The sequence below is a fragment of the Phocoena phocoena genome, chromosome 18 (assembly GCF_963924675.1).
Source record: "Phocoena phocoena chromosome 18, mPhoPho1.1, whole genome shotgun sequence".
In the NCBI taxonomy this organism is placed as follows: domain Eukaryota; kingdom Metazoa; phylum Chordata; class Mammalia; order Artiodactyla; family Phocoenidae; genus Phocoena; species Phocoena phocoena.
In genome coordinates, this window is record NC_089236.1 from 70,270,689 (window position 1) to 70,292,243 (window position 21,555).

The following is a 21,555-nucleotide window of genomic DNA, read 5'->3' on the forward strand; positions in this document are numbered from 1 at the left end:
GTTTGGATGGGTTGAGAGCAGGAAAAGAAAGAAAGGAGAGAGTTTGTATTTCGCCTAGTAGTTGATAACAGAATTTGGGGAGGGGTAGACTAGTGAGATGTCAGCAATAGTGGGAGGAGAAAGGGCCAAGCAAGTCAAATTTAATGGATGGAGTATTTTTCAGGATGAGTCAGCTTTTGTCAGCCCCACTTGTGACATGACTCAGTCTGTAAACCGTCTCTCCCTATGGCCACGTTGGCTTGATTAAGTGACAGTGTGGACTGGAATTCTTTGGTACCAAGCAGGACTGTCCAAATAGTTGGCCTGACCCGAAGATCTATTTTCTTTAACTTTTTATGGGAAATTAAAAGTATACACAAACTTGAGAGAATAGTACAGTGGTACCATGCACCAGTTTTGTTTTACCTAGCCTTGCTCACCTTTTAAAAATTTACCTGGAGTATTTCAAGGCAGATACCGCATATTCTACAAATCGATGCTTTTTTTTTTTGGTGCGGTGGGTGGGGGGGCCCGTTGTTGTGTTGCAGAAGATCTTCCAGTGTCCTAAATTTGCAAACCTGTATCGGGCATCTAGTACCCTGTTCCTTTTTTATCCAAAGAAAACTATTTCTTTTTAAATTTCACATCAGTATCAAATCAGTTGACCTTTTAAAAGTTGAAGCACCTGAAATATATTTAGGGAAGAAGATACATGTGTATATTGGACAAACTGAGAAAGACAAAAGTAGCAAACTTACTGTTAGGTGGATAATAGAAAGCTGTTTTTCACTGTCAGAGAAGAGAGGTACAAATGTAGAATTGGGGAGACTAGGATTGGATCAGAGAGATCAGTGTGAACTCAGGATTTTTTTATAGGTAGATATAGAAACAGACCTAAATGCATTTATTAAGTGCTTAATGTTACAGTGGACAAACTTGGCAGGAACCTTCTCAATCAATGACAAAGTCACCTCATTGGTAATGGGACAGGTTGACATCATGTGTCTCCTGGTATGATGCTAAATAAAATACAACATCACTTCTGTAGTGGTCCTGGTAAAAATTAATTAACATGAGGAAGCATTCTCCCAAATTGAGAGATGCTCTGCAAAGTAACTGGTCCCTATTCTTCAAAAAGTTCAAGCTCACGAAATACAAAACAAGTTCAAGGAAATGGTCCAGATGAACAGAGACCAAAGAGACTTGACAAAAATGTATGTTATTTTAAAAACCTGCCAAAAAAAAAGGCTGGTGGGGAGCGGCGGGGAGGGAGAGAGAGAGGCTTGACAACTAAATGCAGGAACCTAAATTAGAAACTGGACATACCATAAAGGTCATTCTTGGGGCAATTGGCAATATTTGAATAGGGTTTGTGGATTCAGTAGTAATATTGGATCCATATTAACTTCCTGATTTTGCTGGTTATACTGTGCTTGTGTACAGAGAGCATCCTCCTACTTAGGAGTATTAAAGGGCAATGAAACATCATAACACTTATTCTTTACTGACAAAAAAATTAACAATTGGGAAATCTAAGCTTGATATACTATTGCTATAATTATTATGTATATTTGAACTTATTTCACAGAAAAGGAACAACATAAAAAATACTTTCCCAGGCCATTCATTAGAGTGGTAGAACTTGATTGCACCTTTTTCCTATTTCCTGTTAGGACCAATGAAGGAATATTGGTAACTCTGTTAACCTTACTTACCAGTAGGGTTATGCCAATGGTTTATAGAGCTGATAAGCTGCCTTATTGACTCTTTGCAAGTGCATTGTTTATTACAATCAATTTAATAGACAGATTTTTACCAGGGTCTTCCTTGAGATATAACAGATACTTGCAGAGTAAAAGGCTGATTGTTAGATTATTCACTGAATGGGTTTGATGTGTAGGTCTTGGGTGTCAGTTCATGAATCTGACCTTTACCTATCAAAGAAACTGGTATAAACCATGATAGGAAAAAAAAGGAGAGAAGTTATTTTATTGTTCATCCTTATAAAACATTCTGTTATTAGATTTGTACCTCATGAAAAGTTTTAAGGACATAAAATGTATACTAATTTGGGGGGAGTAAATTTGCTACTGTAATTTTAGGATACAAACATAAAACTGTCAAATATATGTTACTGGTATTACACTGTAAATAAAGAGATAAAAAAATACCTTAGTATATCTATTAGGAATAATGTCACTGAAGGCCGCAGAGGCTGAGAAGAGAGGACAGAACTGCTGAATAATCTTTGGTAGATAGGAACATGGAAAACAGAATATCAAATATATTTATTTTGGGCCAGGAGAAATAGTATATTAGGACAAACTGTGTGTCTAAGGATAGTACTAGAATGTTAAACAGACACAGATATTATATAATGTAGGTAAGATTAAGAAATAGCACGTCACAATTGCAGTGTTAGGAATTTAGGAGTGGGAAGACTTAGACATTGTCGTAAAGTCCCATAGCCTGCTTAGTTCATGTGCGGGTTCTGTGGTGGTGAACCACCAGCTTAGATAATGGGATTTTATCGGGGGACGTCTGTGGTAGCAAAATACATATGAAATGCAAAATAAATGCTGATAGAAATCAGATGAAATTAAAAGGCTAAATAATGGAGGAGGTATTAATGGAAGAACAAGCAAAAGCAGGTATGCTTGGAAAAGGAGAAAAATAGATTGAGAATAATCATTATTGTGGGAAGAGCACATGGTACCAGTAAATTGAACTACTAACAACAAATAGAATTTATTTAGGACTTATTGTGTGCCAGATACTGTTCTAAGTGCTTGACTTCTTTCCTCCACCACTCTGTGAGAATAGATTTTACATATGAAGAAACAGACATGAATAATTGGGTAACTTGTGTGGAGCTGAGGTTCAGATGCAAGCATTCTATCGACAATACTACGTAGAAGACACGGTTCCACCATGATTTGGTAGATTTGGTAGGTGAAGTAAAGGCAGCTTCAGTTGCTCCTTATGTTAAGCTCATCCACCTAGAGTTACTCATTCAGCTGATATAATTTACAGTATTATCTGCAGAGAATGACCTTTTCACACCAATCCAAAAGAAAGTACTACTATAATTAAACTGTGGGCAAAATAATGTAGAATTTTAAAAACACCATCCAACTGAAATCCAAGTTGTTACTGATCAATTAATGAGGCGATAATTAAACAGAAACTAGTCAACATGGTTGATTGTAGATCAGTACCTAAAATTTGTCTTTGCATTTCACATCCTTTGAGATATATTTAATTACATTTATAACACATGCATACTTAATATAATCTTTTGTGACAGATTAACAGACCATCACCATCCTTATGTCTAATTCCTCTTGATGTTTTTGTCATTATTACATATATATTTGAGAGAGAAATAAAAGACTGTTTCCAAGGTGATAGTGATAAAGAAGAAACTTATGAAAAATGGTTGTCTCCTTTTGTTTTCAGAAAACAAGTTTTCTCATTTCTCTCTAGAAGGGCACGAGAGGTATCCTAAGTATATCCTGGAATAATAAAGTATTTAGTAAATAGAAGAACAGGGTAAAGAAAACCTACTCTCTTTGTGTTATATTAAGATATAAGACTGTGTTATAGTTCATATTAAAATATTAAGAATTATTCGTCATTAGAATAAAATATTTGAGTTATTTTTCTTATAGTTTACCTGAGAAGTAAATGTTGAGGCACATAACTTAGCAAAGTTATTAGATATAAATAATAGGAAAATTATGTGCTTCTTATTGTCAATATCTTAACTTTTAGAATTTTTAAAAAAAGGTATATTTGTATTCTACATATCCAACAGCAGTTTATGTAGAAGTCAGTGAACTATGGTAATGTTGGGTGGTGGTAATATCCCACTTTAATTAACTGCATGACATACAGATTCCTTTGTTATTGGGGAGCATGAATATACCTCATCTGTTTGATATACATCTAATAATCATATTTTTGTTAGCAATAGTTAAAGAGATAAGAACCAAAAGAACCAGTAAATATCTTTATCTCTAAAACAGTCTTCTTTTCTTTCAAGGTAAAATATGCACTGACTGACTACTGTGTACAAGCACTGTATCTTAATATTTAGATTTACGTTTGTTACTTTTGCTTTTGACATGTGGATTTAAGTGATATACTCTGAGGAGAATTGCAAGATAATTGCTTCTATAACTTACATAATTTATATGGCTCTATAATTTCCTTATATATGAAATAGAAGGAAGAGAGGGTTGGGCTGGAGTATATTATTTCCAGGATCCTTACCAGCTTTATAGTCAAATCAGAAAACTGCATATCTTTTTCCATTTTTTATGCAGATTAATTATTTTTAAGGTAATCTCTGAAAGCCTGTTAAAGGTGCAGGAACTAATTATTCCTTTCTGAAAATTAGTTATGGCTTGATTAACAAGCAAGTCTTTTTCATCCTTGGTATTGTTTTCAGAAATAGAAGCAAGATATTCGATCAGAGTCTTTAAACTAGTGGAATACCTTGATTTTTATCTTAGATTTAATTCTACGCAATGCTAATCATCTTAACATTTGATGATAAAAAAAGAATTTCGAATTTGTGTATAACAAAAAAGAAGACTCGTATGGTGAATCAAAAACACTTCTTACAGCCTGCATTGTCCCCAATTTTTATTATTTTTGGAAATACTTTTTGGCAAATATTTTGTTTTGTAAGTTTTACATTCCTAATGTTGAAAAAAATTGTTTAGCAGGTGCCTGCTCCAATAGAAGCTATAACTGTGTCATGAGGTATCTCTGAGGAAGTGCCTTTTTTGTTTTTTAGTGGTAAAGGATGTAAGTAATCTCTCTCAAATGTCAGATTAATTTAGGGTGTGTACTTTCTTTTTCCCTTATGATTACGTAGGTAGGAAAATTGAATATTCCAAACAACTCATGGAAAATATTCCACATCAACATTGTTTGTACCACAAATGCAGTTAAATGCTTTTAATGGAATACAAAGTTACAGGTAGATTGTTAAATATGAGAAAATGCTTTCTTGAAATAGGAAGGAAATAGTGTTTTTGAACAGTTGTTTCAAATATCATAAATATTCTTATTATGAATAATTTTTATCTACACTGATCTCTTCGATTAAGCCAGGGGAAAGTTATCAGAAAATAGAGCATGTTGAGATGAATTTCATGAATTCCACCCACCACAGCCTTGCTCTGATTAATTCAAATTTATAATGTCAATATTTTAAATAGAATTTAATCTTGAAATGATTACAGAATGGTGTGAAATGTGGTGTCCTTATACTAAAGATTACAGTAGTACATGTCTTTTTAGAGTTTACACTTTTTGAAAGCTGGCAGGACCTCCATTTGGATGTTCTCACATTGTCTTTATTTCCCCTTTATCTCTGATGTTGTAAATGATTAGTTTTATGATTATTCTGCTTATAGTTAGGGGAACCAGTTGTAGATATGGAAGAATATATGTGGGAAGATGTGTCTTTCTCAGTAGCCCACGTGCGAGATGGGTGGCAGGTTTGGATAAGGCGGTAGTGGTGCAGATGCAGAGAACCCGGGCAGTTTGAAAGCCTTTTGAGTCAGCTGTTACTCCTAAACCTATTTCCTATGCTCTTCGGCATAATCTCTCTACTTGCTCTCAGCCTTTTTCCACTGTGCCTTCTGTATCTCTTGCTTTGTCATCAGCCATGTCCCCTGGATTCTCAGCCTTTTCTCTGAATGTTCTGCCTCTTAACTTGCCTTAACAGAAAGAAACCTGGGGGGAGATTTGCTCTCATACTGCATGCACCTCAGAGATGGGAGTTGGGAATGTTTTTCTCCTGGTGTCACTCTAGATAACTGTTCCCCTCCCCTTCCTCTTGTCAACCTTCACGTTCCCTGCCCTGCATCCCTCCCCCTGCAACTGAAGATTAGCAACCAGTTCATGGTCTGTCTCTCTGCCTCAACACAACCGTTAGTCCTTATGTTTTCCCTCCATTCATGAATCCACTCCCATTTTTCTATCATTTATCCAGCTTAGATTCCCTGGCCTATAATTGTAGTCATTCACTTAACAAATACCCTTAACTTCTTCAACCCCTTCATTCTTCCATCAATACCAAACTCAAATGAACTCAACCTCTTGCTTTCTTTATGCCCATCTCAAACGAGGTACCTGATTATTGCTGGAGGATGGTCCATACCATTACCTGGCCACAGTGTCTCACTGCAGCTGCACTTTGAACCCTGTGTGGCAGTTTTGCTGTTTTTCCAAAAGGTCACTCTTCTCCCTTTTCCTCAGTGACTATTTCATATCTTGACCTCTGTGTTCCCAGTTCCCAGTTTCCTCCCCCAGTTTATATTACTCCTGAATATCCTACTTCTCTCCACTACCAGTAGTCTAGACCTGGTCCCCATAATTTTTATTTTTGTTTCATCTAATGCATTCTCCAAGCTGTAGCCAGAACGATCTTTTAAAAATACAAAGCTAATGATGTCACTCTCCAGTTGGAATCCTTTAGTGTTTCCCACTGTTCCATCCTCTCTCTGGGTGCCATGTTCTCCTTGGTTTCCTGTCTTCTGCACACTGGTTTCAAATAAGCTAAGCTCTTTCTTGCCTCAGGGATTTTTTTTCTACATGATATTCTCTCTGGATATTCCCACCTACCACTACCACATTAACTCCCACTCACTCTTCAGATCTTAGCTTAAAGATCACCTCCTTAGAGAGGTCTTCCTTCCTGCTGAGAAGTAAAGAGTAATGAGGATAAGAAGAGAGTATAAAAATTGCTGAAGAAGATTTGTGATCTTTCAGAATACAGTTTTAGCAGCCAGATTGTAGACGGTTAAGGGGAAAGGTATGTGGTAAGAAAGTAGGTACAGAGCAACTTATTCTAGAACCTGTCAGAGAGAAGAGGAGCATAAATAGTTTGGTGGTTGGAGGGCATAGCGGGCCAAGTGCACGTGCTTTGAAAATATGGGAATCCTGTGTGTGCTTGAAAACGGAGGGGAAGCGGCCAGTGTGTGAATGTCAGTAGAGGAAAGAAGATGGTTGATGATGCATGAAAATAAGAGGACTTATGTCTCAATGTCTCATGGCTTCAGTTTTGGCAAAGAGAAGAGGTGGTCATCTGCCAAGAGTGTGGGTCAGTATTAGATGATAATTAGTGTAAAGTTGTATACTTGAGTCCTATGCCTGTTTAAAGACTAACTTTATGTTTGAGTTAGTGTTTCTAAATAGAGATGTTGAGTCTTTGGATTGTTTTTTAAATACAGAAAGGTGTGAAATTTTATTTGAGCCCCAGAGTTTTATGTCATTTGTCACTTCACTCTTGGTCTCTCTTATCCCCACACTGAATTTTACTTAATTTGTTAACTTTTTGTTAACTTTTATTGCCTATTAAAGGAAGAATCTTTAAAACTTCCAACCTCAAACAGAGGTCTTTGAGCAAAACAAAAATCCCTTTCCTGTATTAGAATTTGCCATATCAGAAATTAACTCTCTAAATATATCTTAAATAAAAGGGCTTTGCAACCGTCAAAGTGTAGAATTTGAGACCTAGAGGAGTTCTTCACCGTTGCTGGTTTAACGCCCTCATTTTCAGATGAGAATGAGAGTTGAGAAAGAGAGATTGTCTGAAATGTGTTGTCAGCTTGGGTGTTGTAGATGAAATCAGTAAATCTACAACCAGAGAAATTGAAAAGAGTATTGCTCTGTTAACCAAAATGAAGTTTTAAAACAACAGCTACTATTTATTGTGTGCTGTTAGTGAAAGATGTAAAGTAGGTATTGATTGTATGCTATAATGAAAGAGGAATTAGGCACTTACACTTCTCCTCACTTAAAAAGTTTTTATAAAATACATATACATATACAATTTTATACATATATAAAATTCAAAAAGTGTGAGTGGGTTTGCAGTGAAAAGCAAGCTTCTCTTCCATCTCTGTCCCTCAGCCACTCTGCTCCTCTTATACTTTTGTCCAGCGATATTCTGTGCATTTAAAACACACACTTAAAGGGTTTTTCCTTAATAAATGATAGCATATTTTATATAGTATTCTGTATTTTCTTGGAGATGGTTTCATATCAGTATGTATAGAGATGCCTCATTTTTAAAGAAGGGGCACTAGGTTCTTATATGCTGCAGGTTATGTTTATATGATACACTTTAAGGACAGCTTGGCTGGGTATAAAAAGAGAATGTTGGGGGGCAACATTTTCTTTTTTTTGTACTTATACCACATTGCTCTGTGATCTTCTGTATCAGTGTTGCTCTTGAGAAGTTAGGCTGACCTGAGTTTTTTTCCTTGCTTGTGCATGATTTCTTATTTTTGCCTAAATAGCCACATAATTCTTTCTTTATTCTTAATGTTCCATAATCGTCATTGATCTACAAATTCAGGGTTTCATTTATTTTGCAAAGCTTTACCCTAAATGAATCTACATTTACTCTTCTTTCTTTCTTTCCTTTTTTTTTGGGCCATGCCATGCAGCTTGTGGGATCTTAGTTCTCCCAACCAGGGATTGAACCCAGGCCCTCAGCAGTGAAAGTGCTGAGTCCTAACCTCTGAACTGCCAGGGAATTCCCTGTTCTTTCTTTACAGCATTTTCGAAGGAGAATTTGTATATACTTTGGATCCCATTTCTCCCTCCTCCATATCTATTGTCTTCTCTATAAATTGTTTTTATATTGTTGGTCTTTTCCACTTTGTTTTATATGATTTCTGTATGTCCTTTTCTTTCTTTTTAGTCACACTTATTCTATTTTTAGTGCTTCTTAATGTGGCTTTTATCTTTATAATGTTATTTTTCTCTTCATTTTTTTCTGAGTTCTGCCAGCTTGATTTTCATTTCCTTCTGTTGTTGTTCAATCTCTTCTTTGAACCTTTGTTTTTTTTCTTTGAGCTCATTTTTTTTTAAAGAAGGGTCACGTTTCCTATGGTTGTCTTTGAGACTTTGGAGAATTATTTATCTGAACTCTTCCTGTGTTTCTTTGAGGAGTTCTTGTGTTACATGCTCTTTATTTACCTTTTTCTTTTTACAAATTTTTTTTTGAGAATTGTATGCAAAGATTCAGTATTGATTGTTTTCTGATTATTATTTATGTTGCAATAAGGTAAGTGGTTGGTTATAAGCATGGGCAGCCTACAGCTTTTCCTTGTCAGGCTTGTTACCCTAATACCCTCTCACCATATCTGTTATTTCCTTTGCCCTAGATTTCATTTCTCATTAGTTTTGGCATTGAAAAGATAGGGTGGTTCTTTATGTCAGGTTCTCAGTGTCGTAATAGTGAAATGCCCCTTACACTCTGTATCTGCTGCTTCAGTCCCCTTGGCTGAAGAGTTAGGTGTAAACAATATGTATGGCATAGTAACAAGAATTCTTCAGTGGTCTGCCTCCATCTTTTTATGGTATTAAACTGTGGTTTAAAGAGACATTCCCTACCTCTCCTACGGTTTATACTTACATCTAGCTTCCACTCATCTAATGATAGCATCAGTAGAATCATTGCATCTACTGTTCAGAACTATGGGAGTTTCGTTTTGTTGTTTGTTTTTGTTGTTTAGAAATCTGTTTATTGCTTGAGGCCTGACAAGGCATGTGATGGCTTTCAGCATGTTCTCTTCCCTCATTTAAAATTTGCAGATATGTTTCATAGCTTAGGATTTGGAGCTTATCCCTTCAGTTATATAGTGAAGTTGCAAATTTAGACTCATTACTTACCAGGTGTAGAAGGAAATGTAGTTTTTTTTTTTTTTTTTATCACATATGATCTTTAGTAGGGGGCGAGGGGGAAGAAAAACTTGCTAATAAGCAGGATCTTGGTCTCTTTTGGTTTAACTAGTTTCTTTCAGGTACTATAGTACTTCAGGTTTCTTCCTTTCCCTCCCCCTTCCACTAACGTGTGGATTCTGGGTGAATGTGAGAGGGGCCTCTGGGGATGCGGTCACATTGGTCTCATAACCATGGAGGTGGGACAGAGAACTCAGACCCACAGTGTCCTTGCAAGGTTTTGCTGCAAAAGGACCTGGACCGGTGACTGTTGATCCTGTTTGTCATCAAAGAGGCTTCTAAAAAGAAACGAAATTGAGCTATTTGTAATGAGGTGGATAAACCTAGAGTCTGTCATACAGAGTGAAGTAAGTCAGAAAGAGAGAGACAGATACCGTATGCTAACACATATATATGGAATTTAAGAAAAAAAAATGTCGTGAAGAACGTAAGGGTAAGACAGGAATAAAGACACAGACCTACTAGAGAATGGACTTGAGGATATGGGGAGGGGGAAGGGTAAGCTGTGACAAAGCGAGAGAGAGGCATGGGCATATATACACTACCAAACAAGGTAGCTAGCTAGTGGGAAGCAGCTGCATAGCACAGGGAGATCAGCCCGTTGCTTTGTGACCGCCTGGAGGAGTGGGATAGGGAGGGTGGGAGGGAGGGAGACACAAGAGGGAAGAGATATGGGAGCATATGTATATATATAACTGATTCATTTTGTTGTAAAGCAGAAACTAACACACCATTGTAAAGCAATTATACTCCAATAAAGATGTTAAAAAAAAAAAAAAGAGGCTTCTGCTACCCGTGGTCCTGGTTACTATTTGCCTTCAGTCATGGAGTCCCCAGTTCTATGTGGTCTTTATCCTGACCCAGACTCTCTCTAGTCATCTCAGTAGGACAGGTAGAAACTTTTAGATTCCTACTACTATGATGTACTGGGATCATTTTTCCAGCCTGTTTCTCCATCAGTGCTATATTGTTATTCCCGCTATGTTCCAGAAGTAGACCTCTAGCCCAGATATTTTTAGGGTACTTGATACCAGTCAGAATACCATCTCTCTCTACTGCCACCCCATACCTGTTCCCAACGATCCATGAAAGAGAGGAAATGGGGCTACTGTGATCTCTCCATCTTCTGTCTTTCCTTTATATAATTTAATTTTCATGTTTCTGTCTGGAAGGAACTTGCGTTCTGTCCTTCTTGCCAAGGTAACATTCACATCCACTCATCCAGTAGCAGAGGATACAGGGAGAGAAATCGATTTATCAGGAAGGGAAGATAAATCAAAGGTAGTTCAAAAATATTGTTTTCAGTTTTTGAAGACGTGTATTTTCATTTTTTAAGAGTCAGATTTATTGAGGTAAAATCTGTATAAAATTTACTCTTTTTAATTGTGTGGTTTGGTTGAGTTTTGACAAAATATATAGTTGTGTAATCAGCACCAATATCAAGATTTAGGACATTTCCATCACCCCCAAAATTTCCCTCATGCCCCTTCCTAGTCAGTCACCCTCCTACCCTTGCCTCCTACCAACCGCTGGTCTGATTTCTGCCATATAATGTCAAATATATGGGATCACACAGTGTGTATTCTTTTGTTTCAGCCTTCTTTCACTTAGCATAATGTTTTTGAAATGCTTATTGCTAGTTAGATCATTGTGTGGATATACCGTATTTGTTTATCCATTATTCAGTTCATTTGGACTTTTGGGGTTTTTCCAGTTTGAGGCTGATGTAAACATTCTGCTATATATATTCTGCTATCATAAACAAGCTTCTCAGAGCTTTCATGTATAGGTCTTTGTGTGTACATGGCCTTTCAATTCTCTGGGGTTTTCTAAAGTGGGTCTACTATTTTGCATTCCTGCCAGCAATCTATGAAAGTTTCAGTTGCTCCACTGTTTACCAGCTCCTAGTATTACCACTCTGTTTAATTTTAGCCACTCTAGTGGATGTGGAACACTGTTTCATTATAACTTTAATTTGCCTTTCCCTAATGACCATTTCATTATTTTGAGCATCTTTTCGTGTGCTTGTCATCCGTCTCCTTTGATGCAGTGTCTATTCAAATCTTTCGTCCATTAAAAAGAAAATGAGTTCGTTTTGTTTTTGCGTTATAAGTTCTTTATATATTTTGGATACAAGTCCATTATTTTGCATATATTTTTTCACAACCTGTGGCTTGACTTTCCTTTTCTTAAAAGTGTCTTTCAAACAGAAGTTTTAAATTTTGATGAAGTTAAATTCATCTGTTTTTTCTCATAAGATTTGCATTTTTTGTATCCTAAGAAATCTTTGCCTGGCCCTAAGTCATAAAGATTTTCTCTCATGTTTTCCAAAAGTTTTATAGTTTTAGGCTTTGCATTTAGTTAGTTAGTTTTTTTTTTTTTGCGGTACGCAGGCCTCTCACTGTTGTGGCCTCTCCCGTTGCGGAGCACAGGCTCTGGACGCGCAGGCTCAGCGGCCATGGCTCCTGGGCCTAGCCGCTCCGCGGCATGTGGGGATCCTCCCGGACCGGGGCATGAACCCGTGTCCCCTGCAGCGGCAGGCGGACTCTCAACCACTGCGCCACCAGGGAAGCCCTGCATTTAGTTTTAATTGTTTTGAATTGATTTTTCTTTTTAATGGTATGGGGTAAGGACCAGGGTTTATTTATTTATTTTTTTTGCGATACGCGGGCCTCTCACTGCTGTGGCCTCTCCCGTTGTGGAGCACAGGCTCCGGACGCGCAGGCTCAGCGGCCATGGCTCACGGGCCCAGCCGCTGCCGCGGCATGTGGGATCTTCCCGGACCGGGGCACGAACCCATGTCCCCTGCATCGGCAGGCGGACTCTCAACCACTGTGCCACCAGGGAAGCCCCAGGGTTTATTTTTTTTAAATATGAATGTTCAATTGTTGTTGATAAACTATACTTTATTTAATATCTTGGCACCTTTTTTGAAAGTCAACTAGGCATTTATATGTGGGTCTCTGAACTCTCAATTTTGTTCTATTAATCAATATGTCTGTTCTTACACCAGTGTCTTGATAACTGTGGCTTTATGGGAAGTCTTAAAGTCAAGTGGCATGAGTTCTCCACATTTGCTTATTTTTCAAAATTGTCTTCACTATCCTATATCCTTTGCTTTTCTGTATATATTTTAGAATCAGCTTATCAATTCTACGCAAAAAAAAAGCCTACTGTGATTTCGATTGGAATTACATTGAATATATGGATCAGTTCGGGAGAGAAATTATATCTTAATAGCACTAAAACTCTTCTAATTCATGAACATGATATATGTCTCTTTTTTTTTTTTTTTTTTTTTGTGTGTGTGTGTGTGTGGTACGCGGGCCTCTCACTGTTGTGGCCTCTCTCCCGTTGCGGCGCACAGGCTCCGGATGCGCAGGCTCTGTGGCCATGGCTCACGGGCCCAGCCGCTCTGCAGCATGTGGGATCTTTCCGGACCGGGGCACGAACCTGTGTCCCCTGCAGCAGCACGCGGACTCTCAACCACTGTGCCACCAGGGAACCCCTATGTCTCCGTTTTTTAGGTCTTCTCTAATTTCTCATAAAGTAATGCTTCTGGTTTTTGAAAAAATAAAGTCCACCCTCCATGTTTTCATTTGTTACTTATTTTTTAACAGCTTTATTGAGATATAATTCACATACCGTGTAATTTACCTGTTTGAGTATAATTCAGTAGAGTGTAGTATATTCACAGAGTTGTGACACCATCACCACAGTCAATTTTAGAACAGTTTCATCATGTCCAACAAGAAAGCCTATTACCCATAGCCATCACCCCTCAACCTCCCCACCCCAGTCCATTCCCCTCCCGACTCCTGCTTAACACAGCTGCTAGTTTGCTTCCTGTCTCTTCCAGATTTTTCTATTCTGGATTTCCTATAAGTGGAACTATATAATTTGTGGTCCTCTGTGACTGTCTTCTTGCAGTTACCATGTTTTCAAGGTTCATCTATGTTGTAGCATGTGCTAGTATTTCATCCTTTTCAAATTGCCAAATAATATTCCACCATATGGATATATCACAGTTTGTTTTGACATTCATAAAAATGGTTTATTTCAGGGTGTAACAACTTGGTTCTTCCTCTAACATGATTTGAGTAGATTAGATTCTTTCCTCAGTTCCTCTTTATGTGCCCCAAAGATAGCAATTACGGTTTCATTGTCAGCCCTGTTGATTGGAAATTAATATCAGATAACAAATTTTAAATGATTATCATTCAAAACCTTTCTTTACAACCTCTAACTTTTTTTAACAAATAAAACTTTTATAATTGATTATTGAGCTTTTTTAAACTTTTAAATTTAAAAACATTTTAAAGCAATATTTCAGTTTTAGAAGATCTTTTTAGCATTTAATATTTGTAAAACTCTACCTGCTAAGAGCTTCTTTTGGAAATCTTTCATTGCATAAGGAGATACTTAATTTGGGGGGCAAGGGCTAAATAGGATCATTTAAAATGTATCAGTGCTGTTTTAATCAAAACTATAGCCTTTTCTGCTTCTCAGACCTTTATCATGTAGTATTTTAGTAGTAAGTAATCTATGAGATAGTATGATTATCTGACCTTATTTTTAAAACTAGTTTAAAGGTAAGACAGTAAAATTACTAGAGACAGGGGAAGAGAGAAAATATTTAGGACCTACCATGACAAGCATATTGGTAGAGACTTTCATATGTTAACTTATTTAATCTTTAGGGCACCCCCCTCTCAGATAGCTATTTTTACTGTGTTATGGCTTGGGAACTGAAGCTCAGAGAGGTTAAATACTCCAACTTAGTAAACAGCTTGCACTTGATAAAGCAGCAGTGTCACGTGAGACCCAAGTCAGTGTGATTCCAAAGCCATTGTTTTTTCTTCCATGTAACTGGAGTGTACTGTGGGTACAGAGAGGCCACTAAACCCAGAAACGCAAGCCAGTGTGTGATACATGTCCTACTGATACTTCAGTACATATCCAATAACATATCTTTGTGGAAATATATATACATAAATACCTATCCAAACATATACATCTAAATATATAGGTACACACGTATTCTTCTAAACAGTGTTAAGTCTGTGTGCCTTTGATCATAGTGAGTGAGTATCCTTTAAGAGAATTGATAGTGAAAGAATTGTTAGGGATCATGTATCTTGGCTGTGCCACAGGTTTATTTTGAAACTTCAGCAAACTTAAATCTCTCTTTGTCAGGTTGTTTACTGTAGACTTAAAGTAGTGTTATTTTTGCTTACTTCTCACATTGAAGAGTTAGCAAATGAGTGAATGAAAAAGAAGAAGTAAGGAATGGTACTTTTAAGTTAGCTTTGAGGGTTTTTTCCTTTAAATTACTTTTATTTATTTGAATAATAAAATTTTTCTATTAAGAATATCTGTTTTAAAAGATAATGGGCTTTTGGAGGTAACTTTTTGAATGACGACTGGATGAAATCATTTATGATGGACAGAAATAGGACAGAAGTTTGCAAAGTTCAAATAGACTTTTGATATTCAACGCCAAAAACTTTTGCCTAATTAAAGCTTCTGTTTAATTAAGATAACAATGCATAGTCCTTCATTAAAATTAACACAGAAAAAGTTCTTTGTCGGTCCTTGGAGAGGATATTATGTGCAAGCCCTGTTGTGTGGGTCGCAAAATGTCACTGGCATTTATATGCATTACTCGTCTAATTGCAGTAAATGTAGCACGCCGGATAGGGTTAGACTTAGAAGGCTGCTTGTTACTTACTGGAAATCACTTGAAACCTCAGTACCCAGAGGCAGCTGTGCCCAGGTCCTCACCTCTCCCCAGAGATGGCTGAGAAGACTCTCATTGGACCCTGTCTTTCATGGTGAGAGCAGTAAACATGACAGGTTGTTTGGGGAGCCATCTGTTTAAAATGGCTGCTGCTTTGTATGCAGCAGTGAACTTGAGATCAGTTTTCTGTCTTTCTTCATGGTAACAGTCTTATTTGGTGTCACAACAGGTGGAAGTTGATGAGTCGAAACTAAATGTGACCGGTGCGTGGAACCTGGCTTCACCCTTATTGTCTGTCAACGTTGATGGCACGCAGAGGATGATACAGGTAAATATTCTGGTGAGGTACTTAGAGGGCTCCATCAAGTCCAGAATCCTTACCAATACCTGTGTGGTTAATACTTACAGATAGAGTATGGAAAACCTACATTTTATCCACCTCATACATTTTATAGTTGAAAACATTTTTTCTTATTTTAGAGGATCTTGAGTTAAGTCCTGTTCTGAGGAATCAATGTGTTCCTTTTTCAGGCAGTCTGGGAAGGTTATATATTATACTTTGTTATAAAGCATCCTGCGTGCTTTTCTAAAAATATCGGAAGATTAGCAGTTTTCTTTGCCGTTGTGGGTTTTTAGTTGTAAAATATGACTGACTTTGTTACCTTTCTTTCCTCTGTAATTGGAATTGTGTGGTATTAAATCAGCAGAAGCAGAGCTGTTCAGGTTGACTTGCCATAGCACATCGATGCCTTTTTAAATTAATTAATTAATTAATTTAGTTGTGGGCTGTGTTGGATCTTCGTTGCTGCGCGCGGGCTTTCTCTAGTTGTGGCGCGTGGGCTTCTCATTGTGGTGGCTTCTCTTGTTCTGGAGCACAGGCTCTAGGCATGCAGGCTGCAGTAGTTGTGGCACACGGGCTCAGTAGTTTTGGCGCACGGGCTTCCTTGCTCCGCGGCATGTGGGATCTTCCTGGACCAGGGCTCAAACCCGTGTCCCCCGCATTGGCAGGCGGATTCTTAACCATTGCGCCACCAGGGAAGTCCCTCAATGCCTTTTAAAAATTAAGTAATCTTAATTTGTTAACCTTTCTTTTCCCCCCAATATAAAATCTGTTGTATTGAGGAGGTGCCTTGAAATCCAGAGTTGATTGAATGTTCTTTGTAAGCAGTGTCCTTCATTTGAAAGTAGAAAATCATGAAAAGAGGTTCTGCCAAAATTCCTTTACCTCACCACATAGTTGAGGTCCAGGAAAAGCAAAACAAAACAGCACAGAACGTGTGGCTATCACATGCAGATAAAAATCCTAAACTCTCCATAGCATTAAATGCTCATTCTTTTTTCTTTTCTATGAAAATCTTTTCATATTCCCTTAAGTTGATTTTACACAGGAAACTGATTTTTTAAGCCTAGAGAAATCAAGAAAATCACATTTAAAGATTACTGTACACCAGGTTCATATATACTTCTGTTAGAAACCGTGGGACAGAGGATTCCAGAATCTCAATACATATTAATGACAAAACTGATTTTCAGGGTTCAATTAGTATATTACCTTTATGGTCACAAGAAGCATTGAACTCTCAGTAATGAGCCCTTATTTTGACTTTGGTTTTGTGACTTGCTCCAGTATATTTTCTCTCTCTCATATTTTCTTTCATGTTCTAAGTATGAGGTTAAACACTTGGAGACCCTTGGAAAAATTTCACTGCATAATTTCATATCACTGAGATCCAGTTATTATGTCTTCAGAAAACATGGTTTTGTTACACTTGTTTATGTTAATAGAATATACTCTGCACTGGATGTACTGTGGCTGACATTCATGTGTTTTGGTCTGGGGGACGTAGTAGGACCTCTGTTGGTAGTGAGGAGAGAGAGATACAAAGTTCTACTTCCCAAATCTTTGTATCATGTTATTTTCAGTGTTCTTAATGACTGTGCAGATGGGTGTCTTAATAGCACTTTTACATGTAGAGTTTCTAGGTAAATTAACACTGGGTATGTATTTGGAATTATCCCTAGAAGTATTTTCACTAGCATAGGGATAATGCTCAGTAAATCCCTTTTCATTCTTGTAAGTGCTTTGCTTAAAAAAGAAGTATTATTATGAAACAAATGGCCCTCAAGGCAGACCCCATGCCTCTTTGGAGGAGGTCATTCCTTCCAGTTAAGTGCTCCTTCATCGGAAAAAAGTAAGCTCAGAGAGATGAATGGTATACTGGGGAAAAAAAAAAAAAGAAAAAGTCACTTCCGTAATAGAAGATGAGGAAAATTTTTCCTCATCAGAACAGGTGAGTTTTACTTACTCTGTAGGCATTAGCACTCAGTGTTGACTCTCTATCTCCAAAATATAATGTGGTCCCTGTGAAATTAAATAATTATTATAATAATAAACAGTGCTTAATGTGTATCAGGTACAGTTCTAAGCATAGTACGTATATTAACTCATTTCATCTTCACAACAACTATATGGAGCAGGTGCTATTATTTATACTTCTGTAAATGCGGTAGCTGAGGCTCAGAGACAGTAGGTGACTTGCTCAGGGTCACATAGCTAATGGGGGATAGAGCCAAGATTGAAATCCAAGCAGCCTTGCTGTAGGATCTGTCAGCCACTGCACTGTGCTATGGCAGGCTGAGTAATTTCCCTGTGATTACAGTACCAGGGAGAAGCTGAGCAGAAATTAGAACCCTGGCACTGTGACCCCAGGCTGTGTGCTTCTAACCAGTATGCTGTAGAGTACTTTTCAATTTTCCCACAGAGTTCTTCGGGTACTAATTTACCTCTCATTTGTGCTGTAAACCAGTGCTGCTCAGACTTTATTTAGTGTGCTTCAGAATCAAGTGGAAGATTGTTAAAACTCAGATTGTTGGACCCACCTGCAAAGTTTACTCTGATTTAGTAGGTCTGGGCTAGGCATGCATTTCTGAGTTCCTAAGTAGTGCTGATGCTGTAGGGGCCACAGTTTGAGAACCACAGCTTTAACCTTTTGTAATCAGAAGATAAGCTGGAAGTGATGAGCAAAGTGACTTAAGTAGGAGCCAAGTCGTTTGAAGACTTGTCAGTTACACAGTATAGATTCTGCTTTATTCTTAGGCCAGCGGGACCCATGGAAGAGTTATAACTAAGGAAGTGATGGTATGAACAGAATTGGAGTTTAGAAAGAGTTTTTTTCGGTTCCATTGTGGAAAATGGATCGAAGAAGAGTGAGATTGGAGGCAAAGAGAGGAATTAGGAGGTATCAGAAAAATGGGAAATCATTCTTCCTGGAAAATATTAGCAACAGTCGGGATGAAGAGCACTGTATGAGGAAGGGGTCTGAAAGAACCACAGGACAGAAAGAACTGGTGGCCTCACAGTGATCTTTGTTGATTTCTCTTGCACCTGCCCTGAAGCATGGATAGATCGTCAATGCTTATTCCTAACTCCTTTTGTCTCTATGCTGACTTCCTGGGCTGCATTGCCCAAGAGTTTCATCTCATTACCTCCAAGCAAATAGCTATGAAAATGTGTTGGTTTGTATTTCTCTTGCCCTTGTTTATGGTAAATTCAGAGAAGAACTATGGGATGGATATTACCACAGGTGTTTTTCAAAAGCGATTTTACAGTAATAACTGCTGTTCTTTTTTCCTTGGATTTTTGTATATACATTTAAACTTTTTATTATTGAAACAGTTTATATACACAAAGTAACATGTATTAGTCTTATAAGAGGTAAAGAATAACTTAATGAGGCTGTTTACCCACCATCCAGATTAAATAAGGAAACCTTACCAATGCTATTGACTTTCTTTTGTGCATCCCTTGAGTAAATCCTCCTTCCTCCCGCCCCTAGAGGTAACCACCATCCTGATTTTTAAACTTAGCACTTCCTTTTCCTTATGGATATTTACATATAGAGTAAAACTGTAAACAATGTATTATTTAGTTACTCGTGTTCTTGAACTTGATATAAATGGGACCATACTCTCTATGCTTCTCTAAGTTGCTTTTTCCTCCAGTGTTATGTTTGTGAGTTTGGTCTATGCTTATGAATGTAGTTTAGTTTATTTCCATGCTATATGTTATTAAATCATGTTAATTACCACAATTTGTTTATTCTTTTTCCCCTAGGTAGACATTTGTATTGTTTATTTTGTCATCACAAACAATGATTCTGTGAACATTTTTCTACTACGTGTTTCCTCTTGAAATAAGTGTTTCTTCAAGGAATATGCCAGTAGAATGGCTGGGTTTAGGGAATATGCACCCTTAACCCTACACGGTGTTGCCGAATGGTTTTCCCTACGCGGTTGTACCAATTTTCATGCTACCAGTAGTTATGAAGATGGTGACATTAGCAGTATGAACAACAAGCTGACTTTATTGTATTCTTGCTATGCCGGGCACTGACTCTTCTATGCACTTCTTTGCATTAATTTATTTAATCCTCACAGCAAGTCAATAAAATATGCGCTAGTATTATTTCTCATTTTGTAGTTGGAGAAACTGAGGCTTACAGAGGCTAAATTGCTTGCCCAAGGCATCCTGCTAGTAAATGGAAGAACCAGAATTTGAAGCCAGGAATCTGTGCCCTTAACAGTTTTTCTTCATGTCCTATGAACCCTTGGTATCCAAATGACTTAAGTTTTCCTGACTGGTGGGTTTAAATAATCTCTCTCAGTGGTTTTAATGTATACTATATTTCCCTGATTAGTAATGACAATGAGCATTTTAAAAATATATTTATTGACAGTCCTGTTTTCTCTTCTGCAAAATACCTGTTCATGGCTTTTGCCCAGTTTTTTATTAGATTGTTTGTCTTTTTCTTACTGGTTCATAAATGTTCTTCATATTGTGTGTCCTGACCGTCTGTCAGTTATATGTGTTACAAACAACTTCTCCCAGTTTGTAGCTTGTATTTTCCCCTTTTTAAGTTATATGAGTGAAGTTTTAAATCTGAGATTTCATATGAGAATTTTCAGTCTTTTCCTTTATGGTTTGTGTATTTTGTATTTGTTTAAACAATCCTCTTCTACTCTCTAGCTCATAAAGATACTTGGCTCTATTTTCTTTTAAACCTTTTATCTTGTGCTTTTTCACATTTAAACCCTTAATCCTTCTGGGATTGAATATTGCACATGGTGTGAGTTAAGAAAGATCCAGGTTTAGTTTTTAAAATATGGATAACCAGTTACACCAGCACTACCTACAAACCTGCTTTTCTTTCCCTAAGTAGTTTGCCACCTTCTCACCTTTCCGACCCCAGAATTCTTTGAAAGGCTTATTGTTTCTGTAAAATATTTCTCAATTAATTGTAAACAAAAAGGTGACTTTTTCCTTAATATGAAGTTCTGGTCACTATATTTGCTTTCATGAGCTCTGTGTCGATTACTTTCATTTGTCATTTATCTCTGGGGAATCCCTAGCCCCTTAAAGAGGGTGTGTGTGGGTGTGGGTGTGGGTGTTTTGCAGGACCAGGGTCTCAGATGATATTTGAGATACACCTTAGAAAAGCATGTTCATGAAATGGGAGGTAGATTGGGAATCATTCAAATAGGGAAGTAATGTGAGCTAAGCATGGAAAACAGATTGGAGGAGCCAAGTTATGAATGGGAGGCTAAGGAGCCTGTGCTTTTCAATCACCAGTGGAGATGTTATTGAAACGTTTTGTAGAGGGAAGTAATGTCCGTCAAAACACTGTTGAGCCAAGAAAAAAAAAATGCTGTTGTGGGAGGTTAGAGTGTCTTTATAATAAAAGAGGGGTTAAGGAATTGAAGGGGGAAGTGGGAAAGGAGTTCATTTAGAAGATATTTCCTATTACTTCACTCATGAGGTAATGGACCCTAAACTGGGGTGCTGGCAGTGCACAGAAATGAGGGGGTTGGGTTTGGGAGCAGTTGCTGATTAAACTTGACACAATTTGTTGAATTCTCTATGCGTACAGTGGGGTACCATAGTGACCTCAAAATTCTGTCTCCAATGAACACTGGTCCTCTGCTTTGACCATTAAAAATTTTTTTTCTAATAGGTTTTTATGGCCTTCCCTATCATTGTTAGGTGGTTATCCTCTTAAAAGCAAGGT

The 21,555-nt window shown here is 37.4% G+C and overlaps 1 protein-coding gene across 7 annotated transcripts in view; it reads left to right on the forward strand.

The window, feature by feature from the left end:
* Positions 1 to 21,555, forward strand: part of PCCA (propionyl-CoA carboxylase subunit alpha) — a 350,996-nt gene that overhangs the window by 255,172 nt on the left and 74,269 nt on the right. For all 7 annotated transcript variants that reach the window (XM_065895812.1, XM_065895815.1, XM_065895813.1 and 4 more), the window contains one exon: positions 15,720 to 15,818. In XM_065895812.1, coding sequence (XP_065751884.1) covers positions 15,720 to 15,818 — 99 coding nt within the window. The remainder of the gene's footprint in view (positions 1 to 15,719; positions 15,819 to 21,555) is intronic.